Below are 15,901 nucleotides of genomic sequence, written 5' to 3' on the forward strand. Positions count from 1 at the left end.
GTCCACCATGACGACCTGTCTGGGGCCTGAGCCTCGACCTCTGGCGTGGTCTCTCCTCAGGTTCTTGAGTGCTGGAACTCAGACACACACTGATTGACGTCCTGGTTTGGCCTGAGGCCAATTGGTGCTTATCTCTGGATTGTGGAACATGAGGCAGGTCGAACTCTACGGCTCCCTCTGGACGGTTTTCAGACCACTGGTTTGTTTCCCAGCTAAGGCTGGTACTGAATTGCACCTGGGTGGACTGTGACAATGTAGACCAGGGGTGGTCAACTTGTTCCAGAAAGGGCCAAGAGGGTGCAGGTTTTCTGTGCAGCCACTGATTCCACCAGGTGATTTCACTGATGAACTGATTCCACCTGCTCAGTGATATTAATCAGTAAGTCACCTGGTGGACTCAGTGGCTGCACAGAAAAGCTGCACCCTCTTGGCCCTTTCTGGAACAAGTTGACCACCCGATTTAGACGAAGGTTCTTGTCCAAGAATCAAACTCCATCCCTGAACAAACACCCAGCAGGTGACCCTGAATCCTGTTAACAAAGAGCAGCGTGCACGTGTACTAACACCAGTGCTGCCACAGTTACTTGGGCAATTATGTGGTAACGGAATTACAGTCTGAGCTAATCTGTCATGGTTAGATGTCATATGTCCAGATTTTGCTGCTGTTGTAATTCCGTTACCACAGAATTGCCCACTTAGAAAAGTTACTGTATACAGTTACTTCATTAGTAGCTGCCAACAACTTGGAACCAGTAATCTAACTTGGTTACTCTTAAGATTGAGTAATCAGTCTTAAAAATAACCAAGTTAGATTACTAGTTAGTTTATTAGTTATATTCAGCAGCTGCCAATGAAGTAACTGTGTAAAGTAACTTTTCTAAGTAACTGTGGCAGCACTGCTAAACTCAGCCCAGGAGATCGTCTTTCCAGAGCAGGACAACATCCTGTCCTCCAGTCTGCTGGGACGATTCCCGTCTCAGAACAGCCTGAAGATCCATCCAGATACCACGCACACGTGTGCTTACATAGTGCTTAAAAAAAACCTATTCAAAGTGCAACAAGCCTGATTAAGACATTGTTAATCAGAAAATCAGTTTTTTAATAATTTAACAGAAGCATTGTGATCCTAAATCAGAAAAAAAACTAATTATAGAAAAAAGTTTTGAGTCTCGATTTAAAAGATTCAACAAAATCTGTCAACAGCAAATTTATTCCCAAAAATGATCAAAGGTTCAACATCCTGTCAGTCTTCAGTTTAGGAACAGAGTAAAGCTGCGTCCTGAGTCGCCAAAGGGGAACAGTTGGTACTGAAGAGGGCACAAAACCTCCCAGATTTTTCTAAATCAGACTTCAAATCTGCTCACATTCACAGGCCAATGAAAAGCTGTTCCAAGTGTGATGTCATCAGATGTCCTGTAGTCCATGAGGCAGTAGACGATTTTGACCTAATCAAATCATCTGCGTGTATTTGTGTGTGGTATCTGGACGGATCTTCAGGCTGTTCTGAGGACAGGATGTTGTGCTGCTCTGGAAAGATGATCTCCTGGGCTGAGCTTAGCACTTGAGAGGACTAAACGGCACTTACAGTCCAGTCTCAGTGTTCTATGACCTACACAAATTGTATGGTGGCCATCCAGGGTGGCAGCTGTAGGCAGGTCAGGGGTCAATAACAAATTACAACAGGATACACATTTAAAAATGCTCAAATCATATTTAAAACTATACATTATTTGTCTGATCATAAAGATTCCAAAAAGGTATACTTTGGACTATCTATGACTGATTGTTATGGATTTATGGGGTAAAAATAGCAAAAATTGTGACAAAGGTCAATTTCAGTTTGTACAGGGGTCAAAGGTTAAAGTTTCTCCAATTTTGGTAAAAAGTGATCAGTTGCCCTATTAGGATGAATAAATGGAAATGTTTTGATTGTGCTAAATGTTTGGTCTCCAACATAAAGGTCAAACAAGGTCAACATCCTTTGGATTCTGTGACCTATGACCTCTGTTACCCTTTAAGATGGTAACTAAGCATAACTGATGATGCAAACTATTCCTTTAAAAAAACCCTATTAACCTTTTTTTTTTTTTTTTTACTGAAATTGGAGCAACTTTTGACCTCTGTACAGACTGAATTTGACCTTTGTCACCATTTTTGCTGTTTTTACCCCATAACTCCAGAACATTCAGCCATAGACCTGACAGCTGGCTGAAGTCTGTGTCTGTGGTGTTTGGAGGCAGAGGGAAACCAAACAGAGATGGAGATACACAGGACAGACTGGATGATGGATGTGTAGGTGATGAGCAGTTCCTGGGGCAGGTTGAACTTCCTGAGCTGTCTGAGCAAGTACATCCTCTGCTGTGCCTCTTTCCTGATGGAGTCTATGTGGGAGGTCCACTTCATATCCCAGGAGATGGTGGATCCTAGGAACCGGAAAGTGTCCACAGTAGACACAGTGTTGTTGAGGACTGGGGGGGTTTCTCCTGAAGTCCATCATCTCCACATTCTTGAGCAGGTTCAGCTCCAGTTTGTTCTGAGCACACCAGAGAACCAACTGTTCCACCTCCTGCCTGTATGGATCTTTAATTTACTGCTGCTTGTCTGTCAGGATCAAAACTCAGAAATATGAAGGGGGAAAAAAGCATACTAGCTAAGGTTGATGGTTTGAATTCTTATTAACATTTACAATAATTATCACAATAAAATATAAAATATTACAGCTGAAACTGAACACAAGCTCTGAGTGAACAGTGTTTGTAACAACACTGAGCACAGACCTCAAGGACGGAGGTCTTTCTGTGGCTCATGTGACGTTTGCTAAATAAGGATTTTTTTTCTTTTAACCACCTAACAAACAAAGTAGAGCAGGTCGCTGAATGAATGAGGAGCTGGTCTGCCAATATGAAGATGTGGCTACAAATCTCATTTACATTACCTGCCTGTGTACTTGGACAATCTGCATTATCTCAGTCCACGCTGCTGTAGATGGATACCAGCATCAGTAAGGGAAGTAACCTGCATCAAACCGGCGTCCCGCCGGGGGGAGCCATAGACTCTAATCCACTTGAGGCTACAAAAACCAGAAGCAGCTGCACCAACAGGCCTCAGGGCATGTTGGTTCAAAATGTTGCTGCCAGACTTGACATGAAGCAGAAAGTTTGACCACATTACACCCATTTTGGCGTCTGTTCACTGGCTTCCTGTCCCAGTGAGATTTTAAGGTTCTGCTACTAGTCTATAAAATTGTTCAGACTGGCACCTCCCTACTTAACTGACCTGATAAAACCTTACATACCGGCCCGGGCTTTACGTTCTCAGGGTGCAGGACTACTTTGTGTCCCTAGGGTGAATAAGAAGTCTTCGGGTCACAGAGCTTTCCCTTATCGTGCCCCTGTTCTGTGGAATGATCTTCCTGCATCAATAAAACAGATTCTCATTTGTTTAATGCTGAAAAATACTGTATTTGTTGTCTTTCTGATGCCTGACTGTTTTTTTTCTGTTAAAGGTGCAGCTCCATCCAGAGATGGATGTGGTGTCCGTTTCTGTAACCCTCCTGTCCTGTGCACCAGTTAACATTTCCTGTATATTTGTTTTGTAAACTGTTTCTGTCATTTATGTCTGTATCATGGCCCAAGCAGAGGTTCACCCCTTTGAGTCTGGTCTGCTTGAGGTTTCTTCCTCAGAGGGAGTTTTTTTCTTCCCACTGTCACCTGTGTTCTTGCTCTGTGGGTTAGTAAGGTTAGTTGTGTGAAGCACCTTGAGGCAACGTTGGTGTGATTTGGTTCTATATAAATTAATTAAATTAGAGGACTTCTGAAAAACAGCCTCATGTGAGCGTAAAAATGTTATTTGAGGTTTTTTCCTCCGAAATACATGTTTCATTTCAGTGCATTTTCAATTTGGAGAACAGAAACCTGCATGAAACATGTAACTAACAGGTTTTATCAAGACCAACAACAGAAAGACCAGGGGGCCCAAAGACCTCCACCAGTGTTCCAACCAGCCAAGTTCATCCTGTCAAGAAACTTAGAATGATTTTATTGAACACTGTGTCAACGTTTTTCAAATTGTTTATGAGAAAAACATTTTAAAAAGTTTTAAAAGGAACAAATTAGTATCGGTGCAAAGATTCTAATTTTCACCACAATCCACTGACTGAGCAGAAACTGTCTGGTTGCAGACTAACTTGGAGCTTGTGTACTCTGTCCCACGTGTTCTGAGCAGGGACAGAGACACACCTGCTTCAGATGTTAACTTGGTAAAAATGTGTATAGGTTCTTTAAACCTGCATGTGGACCACAGGGGCCAGATTTTTCAGAAGTCCACCTACTTCAGCAAGTCTTAACGTCATACCAGTGTGTACACACACACACACACACACACACACACACCATAAATGACACTTTACGTGATTTTTAAAATGTGACTCTCCTGAATCGCTGCATGTGAACTCTTTATTTTTTATATCCCGTGTGGACCCTCAAGTGTCTTGTCAAGTTTGTTTTTTCTGCAAAACCTTTACCACAAACGTAGCAATGAAACAGTTTCTCCCCCGTGTGGATTCTCATGTGTCTCACAAGAGCTTCTCTGCACCTGAAGCTCTTCTGACAAGCTGAGCAGCTGAAAGGTTTCTCTCCCGTGTGACATCTCATGTGGTAGGTTAAGTGAGCTCTGGAAATCAGCATTTTCCCACAAATAGAGCAACTAAATAGTTTCTCTCCAGTGTGAATTCTCAGGTGTCTCTGCAGATTTTTCTTGTAACCAAACCTTTTTTCACACTCAGAGCAGTGAAACGGTTTCTCATGAGTTTTCCTTCTTCTGTCACTAACAACGATTTCTGTGTTTTTCAGTCTGTTTAAATGAGCTTTTCTGGACTCTTTCCAGTCATCATCACTGTCGGAAAAGTCTGAAATATTGTGGCAAGTATCTGGTAGCTGTAAATCACTTCCTGGGTCTGGGTTTGTGTCCGGTTCTGATTCTCCACAGTCCTCTCCATCAGATTCTCTTTTGACAGGCTCCGTTAACTTGGTGGCTTGAGGCTCCGCCTCTCTGCTCTCCTCGGTCTGTCTTTGATGAAACTGTGAGGATTCTGTTTTCTCTTTGTGATCTTCACTCGTCACAGGGACACAAGACATGATGGACTCAGCCTCGTGCTGTTCCTCTTTAATGTGGGAAAGACCTCCAACACCCCGGTCCAGATCGGCGCTCCAGATCTGCTGATCAGGAGGAACGTCTGCTTTATTCGACTCTTGATGCAACTCTGAAGGAAAAATAAATACAGTGATTAAAACAGAGCGAAAACCAGCAGACATGAAACTGTAGCCTTGACCTGAACGATGGACCTCTCTTTGGTCATTTCCTATTTTATTTATCAGTGCATGTTGGCGTGTATTAAAGTGTGAGTTTAATTCAGACGATTGTTTGTCCATGATGTCAGATCAACACAAACAGGCAACAAAAACATGCAGTTGAGGTGTGGTGATTTTTTTATTTTTCAATTAATAGTCCTATTCTAAGTTTCCTCAGAGATAAAGATTATTAAACAAAACAGACAGTTTTTTATATCATTAGTATCTTATTTTTTGCTGATGGGATATTTTACATTTTAGATGTGTTTATGAAGCTGAAAAGTCGAAATCTGCTGATAAAAATGAGTGAGTGGAGCACATCCCTGGTACGAGAAAGACAGAAGGTCTTATTTCTAGTATTTTTCAAGTAAGAGGTCTGTTAGAAAAGTATCATACCTTTTTATTTTTTTCAAAAACTATATGGATTTGATTCATATGTTTTTACGTCAGTCAAGCTTGAACCTTCATGCACATGCGTGAGTTTTTCCACGCTCGTCGGTTGCGTCATTCGCCTGTGGGCAGGCTTTGAGTGAGCACTGCTCCACCCCTCTTGTCGTTGTTTCATTGTGAGGAAATGGTGGAATGATTTGGGCTTTTTTTCCATCAGAATTTTTTCAGAAACTGTTAGAGACAGGCAGCTGGAAACCATTCGAAAAATTTTATCTGGCTTTCGGTGAAAATTTTACGGGCTTCACAGAGAATAAGGACTGTTACTACAGCTTTAAGGATGGCCCACAATGTCGCACGGCGCGCCGCGCTCCGAGCCGCCATCGAGAGGCAGAAACCACCACATCATTTCTAAACGGATGGCTGTGTGGAGCCGGGACCGTTGTGTGCAATTTCTCTGGTTATCACAAGAGCTGGACATCAGCCATTTTCTGGCAGATTTCACTTTTAACAAGAGATTTTGTCATGGAAAGCCGCGCGGAGGCTTCACACGTCATGACCGATTCGCTGATGAAGCGAGACAAAGGAACACTCCTTTGTTATAACTCCGCTCCTCTTTCCATGACAAAAACTCCTGTAATAGTGGAATGTGCCGTTCATTTCTAAACTGGACGCTGTCTTGATCCGGTATGTTGTCTGACTAGCACAGGAATTGTGAAAAGACGTGGACATCAGCACTTTTTCGGCACACTGAGACAGACGTGCGGAGGAGTTCCGCGCGTCGCGGTGGAGCCGCATGGCGCAAAGCAACGTCATAATGAAGCCTCACAGGACATGTTGGGGCATGTCCAGCTCATGCTCAATTTCTCAGATAATCACACGACTGAAAAGCAACCGACAGCCGTCTGAAATCCACCTTTAAGCCGTCCTGTGAGACCAACACAGAGGTGGTTTTGTGCCGCGTAATGAACGGCTCAGTGGCGCATCCCTCTGCTTTTCTTTCCATGAAAAAAACTCCTGTAACAGTGGAATGTGCCAAAAAAGTGCTGATGTCCACGCCTTCTGCCTTTTTGTGAAAGTCAGATGATGTCCCGGATCAACAAAGCCTTCATGTTGGAAATGATCTGGTTGTTTCAGCGGGGTCTGAGCATGTTGATCGGGGCGCGGCGCGCTCTCAGCAGTTGTGGGCGGTCTTTAAACCATCTGGATCACTCCTTAATCTGTGTAATCCCCATAAAATGGTCCCTGAAAGCCATCTGAATTTTCCAAACGGTGTCCACCTGGAGGTCTCTCACAGTTTCTGGAAAAAAATTGATGCAGCAAAGCTCCAAATTGTTCAGACATTTATTCGCAATAAAAAAACGATGAGAGGGGTGGACCAGTGCTCACACAAAGCCTGCTCACAGACGAATAACGCAACCGACAGGGGTGAAAAAACTCACGCATGCGCACGAAAGTTCAAGCTTGGCTGATGCAATCACACGTGATTCAAATCCATATGGTTTTTGAAAAAATAAAAAGGTCCGTTACTTTTTGGACAGACCTCGTATATATATATATATATATATATATATATATATATATATATTTTTTTTTTTTTTAAATTGTATGATAAGAAGAATACGTAATTTTTTTTTTGTTATTGATATACTCCCAGGTTATGTTGCTTGGGAGAGCTTTGGGGTAAATATTCAGAGGATCTCCACCCTGGATTTTGCAGCGAGTTCTGCCAGCTGCATTATTAACTGACCCTCACCTCCTATTGGGCTGTTTTTTAACCATCACCTCCCTGTTATATTCTTTGTTATTGGTTAGAGATAAGTGTCATGATATCATTTCACATATCAAACGGAAATTGTTACAAGAGCTCAGTGCTGCTGATGAGAGCCTAGAGGTCTTAAAGTGTGTTTGTGTGTAAAAGCTATGTGCACCTCTGACATGTAAATTAAGATTTAGTACATTTCTATTGTTCACCAGAGGAGCGCCATGAGACGAGAGTTAAAGACGAAACAAACAAACAAACGAACGAACGAACGAACCTGCTGCCTGTAAGTGAACGTCCGGGTTAAAGACGGCGTCCAGCAGGTGTCGCTGTCGGTGGTTCTCCTCTTTAGAACGACAAAGTTCCTCCTCGTACTCTGCTATGGTTCTTTCAAACAGCCCAAATATCTCTTCAGCAGCCGCAGTTAGTCGCTGCTTCACCAACGCTCTCAGCATTTGGACTTTAGACATTTTCACACGACGACACCAACTTTTTCTACAACAAACTCAACGTCACAAAACAACAAAAGAACCAAAGAGTCACAGACATGAAGGCTGCTGCTCACAGCTAGCAGGCTAAGCTAAGGGCCGGAAACAGAGGCGCCTTCAAAGTAAGAGAGAGAACAGAGGCGCCTTCAAAGTAAGAGAGGAAAGAGAGGCGCCACCAAAATAAGAGAAGAAACAGAGGCGCCTTCAAAGTAAGAGAGGGAAAAGAGGCGGCTTCAAAATAAGAGAAGAAACAGGCGCTTTCAAAGTAAGAGAGGGAAAGAGGCGGCTTCAAAGTGAGAGTGGGAACAGAGGCGCCTTCAAAATAAGAGAGGGAACAGAGGCGCCTTCAAAGTGAGAGAGGGAACAGAGGCGCCTTCAAAATAAGAGCAGACAGAGGCGCCTTCAAAGTGAGAGAGCGAACAGAGGCACCTTCAAAGTAAGACAGTGGACACAGGCACCTTCGAAGTAAGACAGTGGACACAGGCACCTTCAAAGTAAGAGAAGAACAGAGGCGCCTTCAAAATAAGAGAGCGAACAGAGGCGCCTTCAAAATAAGAGGGAACAGAGGCGCCTTCAAAATAAGAGAGGGAACAGAGGCGCCTTCAAAATAAGAGGGAACAGAGGCGCCTTCAAAGTGAGAGAGGGAACAGAGGCGCCTTCAAAATAAGAGAGCAGACAGAGGCGCCTTCAAAGTGAGAGAGCGAACAGAGGCACCTTCAAAGTAAGACAGTGGACACAGGCACCTTCGAAGTAAGACAGTGGACACAGGCACCTTCAAAGTAAGAGAAGAACAGAGGCGCCTTCAAAATAAGAGAGGGAACAGAGGCGCCTTCAAAATAAGAGGGAACAGAGGCGCCTTCAAAATAAGAGAGGGAACAGAGGCGCCTTCAAAGTGAGAGAGGGAACAGAGGCGCCTTCAAAATAAGAGAGCAGACAGAGGCGCCTTCAAAGTGAGATTGCGAACAGAGGCACCTTCAAAGTAAGACAGTGGACACAGGCACCTTCAAAGTAAGACAGTGGACACAGGCACCTTCAAAGTAAGAGAACAGAGGCGCCTTCAAAATAAGAGCGGACAGAGGCGCCTTCAAAGTGAGAGAGCGAACAGAGGCACCTTCAAAGTAAGACAGTGGACACAGGCACCTTCAAAGTAAGACAGTGGACACAGGCACCTTCAAAGTAAGAGAAGAACAGAGGCGCCTTCAAAATAAGAGAGCGGACAGAGGCGCCTTCAAAGTGAGAGAGCGAACAGAGGCACCTTCAAAGTAAGACAGCGGACAGAGGCGCCTTCAAAGTAAGAGAAGAACAGAGGCGCCTTCAAAATAAGAGAGGGAACAGAGGCACCTTCAAAGTAAGAGAGGGAACAGAGGCGCCTTCAAAGTGAGAGAGCGGACAGAGGCGCCTTCAAAGTAAGAAGAACAGAGGCGCCTTCAAAGTAAGAGAGGGAACAGAGGCGTCTTCAAAGTAAGAGAAGAACAGAGGCACCTTCAAAGTAAGAGAGGGAACAGAGGCACCTTCAAAGTAAGACAGTGGACACAGGCACCTTCAAAGTAAGAGAGGGAAAATAGGCAGCTTCAAAGTGAGAGAGGGAACAGAGGCGCCTTCAAAATAAGAGAAGAAACAGAGGCGCCTTCAAAGTAAGAGAGGGGGGAACAGAGGTGCCTTCAAAGTAAGACAGCGGACAGAGGCGCCTTCAAAGTAAGACAGCGGACAGAGGCGCCTTCAAAATAAGAGAACAGAGGCGCCTTCAAAATAAGAGAAGAAACAGAGGAGCCTTCAAAGTAAGAGAACAGCTGGAGGTACTTTCAGACACAGAAGCAGGGTTGGGAGGGTTACTTTTAAAATGTATAGAGGGCTTTCATCTGACGTATCGGTCACGTCATTTTGTGTCCCGCGGCCATTCTGGATTACGACGCGGTGGCCGCTGTGTTACGCTACGTGCATTTGGCAAACAATTGCAGAAGCTTCAACGTCGTGAAGAAGCCTCACGGCACCGTGGCGTTGAGAGAGATCCGCCGCTAACAGAAATCCACTGCTCCCAGAATTTTACTTTATTTTATTCGGCAATAAAATGATATAAGAATACATAAAAATACCGCTGAGGACAACACAAGAACGCTTCCAATACAGATGCTTATTTACATTGTGGTCCTCGAGCACCGAGCTGCTGATCCACAAGCTGCCCTTCTAGCGCCTGGTGAGAGAAATCACTCAGGACTTCAAGACGACCTCCGCTTTCAGAGCTCCGCTGTGATGCTCTGCAGGAGGCCGGCGAGGCTGATCTGGTCGGCAGCTTCCTAGTTCACAATATCGCAGTGTGACACTGTCGGCCAGTTCGTTACATCACCACTAAATTCACTATCTGGTACAAAATACGGCTCCACTGAACAAACTGCTACACATCGATCATGATAAATAGCTTTATCTCGAGGATTTAAAGCATCGTAATAACCGTGCATTCTCTTCATTTTTCTATCACGTGTCAGCCTCCTTGTAATCCAGAATGGAGACGGCACCTGTCCTGCAGCAAATCGGTCATGTGATTGAAAACCCTCTATTCCGATACAGTTACTAGTTACCTGTTGAAAAATGTAATCAGTAAGGTAATTCAAGTACCATAATATTAAAGTAATGTAATTTGATTACTCTCAGTTACTTCTGGATTACTCCAATATCAAATATGCTAATTCAGACAAAAGAAACTAAATATAAATAGTCTTGACCACATAGTACAGTTTATTAAGCAAAAATAAAGCTGTTTCTTTTCCATGGCATGTGCTCTGTTTTACTTCACATTATGAATTAAGAGCACCACAATATTGTTTTAAACACACCCAGTGTTCACCTGCTAAATTTTCAACAAAAAATACCAAACAAATGAAGGATAAGGTGTGAGGATGAATTTATAATTAAAAGTGGCAGAACAATATACAAAACAAAAAAGTCTACTACTTGTTCAGTAAATTCGCACCATGTTTAACATATCAGTCCACTTATTGAACTTTCAAAATAAGAACAAAAGCATAATGAAAACCATTAAAGGAGACCTGCATTGAAAAAAATGCAGTCAGATTTTTTGAACAAAAAATGACTTAAATTTACACATGAGATCCTTCTGAATGTAGTAAAGTAAATCTGGAAGCCCAGATCTGTCATTCAACGGAGAAATCTTCATTTGAAAATGACACATTTACAGCTAACATTTAGCCCTCCGTAAATTGTCCCTCTCATCATGGACGCTGCCGAGACGTCACAGACAAGACCCTCTCCCAGCATGCATTGCACCAATTGTAATTTGTGGATTTACGTCAGTTTGCATCGCTTACCGTTTTGTCTTATACGGAAGGATCGACGGTTTTTTAAAACTTCATATTGTCTTGCAGTACGTTTGGTGAGTACACATTTCTTTTATTTTTGCCTGAAAATTATTTTGGGGGACTTTTTCATACGCCCGTTTGATTGAGTGGTGTCGCAATGAAAATCTACTGTCTTTTGCCTCTGGTACCATCGTGGGATATGGAGGCAAGACCCGCAAAGAATCCCAGTCATTAAAAATATATAAACCTCTCTCAGTGTCCATGTTGTGTGGGCCGCTGAAGAGGAGGTACTGCTGGCCCACCACCACAAGATAGCGCCCTGCTTGAAGTGCGGGCTTCAAGCACGAGAGGGCGTTGGAGCGACCAGGAGTGACAGCTGTCACTCATCATCCATACCAGCTGTCACTCATCCACTACTCATCACCACCACCATAAAGGCCGGACTGCAACTCCACCTCCCCGCCGAGAAATCAGCTACCATTCAGGTAACTTTCTCTGCTGACTCAAATCGTTGAGTGATAACCTGAAACTTCTTTTGCAGCCGTTATCCTGTGGTGTTTTTCCTTATCTGTGGGATTGGCGTTTGGTGTGATCAGCGACGGCTTCGCTTCACACTCCAACCAGATAAGTGGTTAGACAGGAGCTGCACGAGTGTGTGATTGGAGGTGGAGGTTCTCCCTCCTTTACTGAATACAGACTGTGGGATTACTGAGTGTGCAAACTCACACTCATCTGGACTGTCTCTGTTCTCTGCCAGCAGTACCGGGTCTGACTGCTGAAGACAGCGGCCACCTGGGGCGCAGGGCTTGGCAGCTCCGGTGTTCTTCAGCTCCGTTGGTGGTGGAAGCTGTGTGGGGATCCAGCTCTTCTCTCGCCAGGCGTCTTCTATCGTCGAGCCTGCCCACACGTCACCTGGTGTATGATTGACAGTCCACCATATTGTTATTGTCTGTACGTCGTTGTGCGATTCACAACATTAAATTGTTACTTTTGGCTTATCCATTGTCCGTTCATTAACGCCCCCTGTTGTGGGTCCGTGTCACGTCACTTTCACAACAGGATTTCTCGGCCAGCGTCATGGATCCCGAGGGGCGTCAACCATCGCTTGAACAGCCAATGGAAGAGCGAGGTGCACAGGCGCCAGCAGGAGGCGTGTTGGGTGAGCTGCAGCACATCTTAACCGCCTTTACCGCTCGGTTGGACTTAGTTACCGAGCAGAGCAGTGTTCTCAATCGTAGGATGGAGGCTCTCACCGCCCAGGTGGAAGCGCGTGCTCAGGGCGCTGCTGCAGCACCTCCTCCTGCTGACCGTGTGCCAGAAACAGACATTCCGCTGGTCGTTCAACGAACCCCCCCACCGTCCCCTGAAGCATACATAAGCCCTACGGAGCCGTACGGTGGCTGTGTGGAGATGTGCGCGGACTTCTTGATGCAGTGCTCGCTCATCTTTTCACAGCGTCCCGTCATGTACGCGTCAGACGCTAGCCGGGTGGCTTATGTTATAAATTTGCTTTGAGGAGAGGCACGCGCCTGGGCTACGGCGCTTTGGGAGCAGAATTCACGGCTCCTAACGGTTTATACTGAGTTTGTGAGGGAGTTCCGACAGGTGTTCGACCACCCTGATAGAGGCGAGACCGCTTCAAGTGTGCTGCTGTCGATACGGCAGGGGCGTCGGAGCGCAGCGAAGTATGCAGTCGACTTCCGCATCGCGGCAGCGCGAGCTGGTTGGAATGCTGTTGCGCTCCGCGCCGCCTTTGTAAACGGACTGTCTCTGGTCCTTAAGGAGCACCTGGTGGCGAAGGACGAGCCGCGGGATTTAGATGGGCTTATCAACCTGGTTATACGGTTAGACAACCGATTAATGGAACACTGACGGCAGCGAGACGAGGGGCGTGGTCAGGTACAAGCCGTCCCTCTTCTACAACAGTTCCTCGGTTTTGCAAATTTTCTACCGGAGGTTCATCAAGGGCTACAGTCAGGTAGTTAGCCCCCTGACAGCCCTGACCTCCACAAAAGTCCCCTTCACCTGGTCGGATTGGTGCGAAGCCGCGTTTAGGGAGTTGAAACGCCGGTTCTCTACTGCACCGGTTCTGGTGCAGCCCGATCCCAAGCGCCAGTTTGTTGTTGAAGTGGATGCCTCTGACTCAGGGATAGGAGCCGTGCTGTCCCAGAGCGGGGAGTCCGACAAGGTTCTCCATCCATGTGCCTACTTTTCCCGCAGGTTGACCCCAGCTGAACGGAACTATGACGTCGGCAATCGGGAACTTCTTGCGGTGAAGGAGGCTCTTGAGGAGTGGAGACACCTGTTGGAGGGAGCATCGGTACCATTTACGGTTTTCACGGACCATCGGAACCTGGAGTACATCCGGACCGCGAAGCGTCTGAACCCCAGGCAAGCCCGCTGGTCGCTGTTCTTCGGGCGTTTTGACTTCCAGATCACCTACCGCCCCGGGACAAAGAACCAACGATCTGACGCCCTGTCCCGGGTGCATGAAGAGGAGGTCAAGACCGAGCTGTCAGACCCCCCTGAAACCATCATCCCAGAGTCCACTGTCGTGGCCGCCCTTACCTGGGACGTGGAGAAGACCGTCCGGGAGGCCCTGACACGGAGCCCGGACCCGGGGACCGGTCCGAAGAACAAACTGTACATCCCACCAGAGGCCAGGGCTGCGGTCCTTGACTTCTGTCACGGTTCCAAGCTCTCCTGTCACCCAGGGGTGCGAAGGACCGTGGCAGTGGTCCGGCAGCGTTTCTGGTGGGCGTCTATGGAAGCCGACGTCCGGGAGTATGTCCAGGCCTGCACCTCCTGTGCCAGGGGCAAAGCCGACCACCACAAGGCCCAAGGCCTCCTCCAGCCTCTGCCTGTGCCTCGTCGCCCCTAGTCTCATATCGGCCTGGACTTTGTCACGGGCCTCCCGCCGTCCCAGGGAAACACCACCATCTTAACGATAGTGGACCGGTTCTCCAAGGCGGCCCACTTCGTGGCCCTCCCGAAGCTCCCGACGGCCCAGGAGACTGCAGACCTCCTGGTCCACCACGTCGTGCGTCTGCATGGGATTCCGTCATACATTGTCTCGGATCGTGGTCCTCAGTTCTCCTCCCAGGTCTGGCGAAGTTTCTGTAGGGAACTGGGGGCCACCGTCAGTCTCTTGTCTGGGTACCACCCCCAGACGAACGGGCAGGCAGAGCGGACTAACCAATAGACAAAGAAGTCAATTCACAAAATGTGTCACGTGGGCAGGCTCGAAGATAAGAGACGTCTGTCCAAAGCAGAACCGGAACCACACGATTTCCTCCGCCACCGAACCCCGGGAATACTGGAGCCGCCAAGTCCCGAACTCCCAGGTGGCCACTGCCTCCGCGTGTCGGATCTGGTACTGCTGGCGAGGAACAAAAACAGTTAAATGTGGGTGCGTTTACACCCAGCAACACGTATGGCGGGAAAACCACCTCCACCTCTCGTTGGAAGAATGTCTGCTATTCAACGCACAAAAGTAACAAAGTGTTAATGTCAAAAAGACAACACAGTCGGCTGAGTACTGTACCTCCTAGGTAGAGCGATATCTCGGCAAAGAGGTGGAGATGTCGTCTTGCTGATATACCACTGCAGATCAGATGATTGGTGACAGCTGTCACCAGCTGTCACCCCGGCTGCTCCTGTGAGGCGGCAGCGCCCTCTGGTGCCTGGAGCCCGCACTCCAGGCAGGGCGCCCTCTGGTGGTGGGCCAGCAGTACCTCCTCTTCAGCGGCCCACACAACAGTTTACTGTAGTTACACTGCAAAAAGGTGGATTTTTTGGGGGGATTGACACAAATGTAGAGTTAATGTAAGAGTGTTAAGAAAAGTCTAATGTTTTCACTTTTTTCCCCCAGAAATGATGTGAACTTTTGATGCTCCGTGCCAGAGTGCACATCGCTCCTTCCAGCTCAGGCTTTGATCAACAAACTGCTGCTGATGTTGCAAAGACGAGAAAAATTGCAAATGCCAGTACTGACGTTGAACGGGCTGTTGGGAGGATGAAAGGGGCAAGTTCCTCTGGTTCCAGTCCTGGATGACACTGTTAGTCTGTGCAGCACTGTGTAATCTGCTGCCCCAATTGTGTGCTGACAGTTTACACACTATAATAATTAACAAATGACAACAAATGTTACAAAAACACATATATATATGTTTGTCATAAGGATAATATAGGATATTATTTAAAATGACCAGGTTTTACTACACAGCCATTGGTCAGTTTATGGAACATAAAATTTATTGGTGACTAAATGTGACAAGATACATTCATTAAAAATGGTCTTATCCCACAGAGTTTTGTCTTTTTGATATATTTCATACTTACTTGGCACACTGAATGTGACGGGTCGTGGTTTCTTGTCTAAGAGATATTTTGGGGCCCTTTTCAATACAACTCTTGAGTTAATGAGTTCTTATTAGCACCAAACACAAAGTCAGAAACATTTAATTCTCAGAAGTTGTTTTTTTTTAATTATTTATATTGTGCTGCTTTCTGCATGAAGACTGAGCAGATGAGACCTTTGTCATCTGAACACCGTCATTGTAATGTGTAATGTTCATATTATTGTAATTAAATATTATAGTT

General features: G+C 46.0%; 2 protein-coding genes across 2 annotated transcripts in view; one reads left to right on the forward strand and one right to left on the reverse strand.

Annotated features, from left to right (window-relative positions):
* The window catches only part of LOC117525401 (zinc finger protein OZF-like), a 108,493-nt gene that overhangs the window by 51,716 nt on the left and 40,876 nt on the right, over positions 1-15,901 (forward strand). The window lies entirely within an intron of this gene.
* LOC117525404 (zinc finger protein 436-like) lies at positions 4,441-8,086 on the reverse strand. The gene is made up of 2 exons (XM_034187266.1): positions 7,775-8,086; positions 4,441-5,260 (listed from the first exon to the last, which is right to left on the reverse strand). Exons 1-2 carry the CDS (start codon positions 7,965-7,967, stop codon positions 4,455-4,457), a joined length of 999 nt encoding a protein of 332 aa, XP_034043157.1. The 5' UTR covers positions 7,968-8,086; the 3' UTR covers positions 4,441-4,454.

The sequence above is a fragment of the Thalassophryne amazonica genome, chromosome 14, assembly GCF_902500255.1.
Source record: "Thalassophryne amazonica chromosome 14, fThaAma1.1, whole genome shotgun sequence".
Lineage (NCBI taxonomy): Eukaryota > Metazoa > Chordata > Actinopteri > Batrachoidiformes > Batrachoididae > Thalassophryne > Thalassophryne amazonica.

Excerpts from the sequence above, each read along its gene's own strand:
- LOC117525404 (XM_034187266.1), bottom strand. The coding sequence starts at position 7,967 with ATGTCTAAAGTCCAAATGCTGAGAGCGTTGGTGAAGCAGCGACTAACT. Across the intron at positions 5,261-7,774 it reads CGTTCACTTACAGGCAGCAG|AGTTGCATCAAGAGTCGAAT; the intron begins GTTCGTTCGTTC and ends TTTTTCCTTCAG.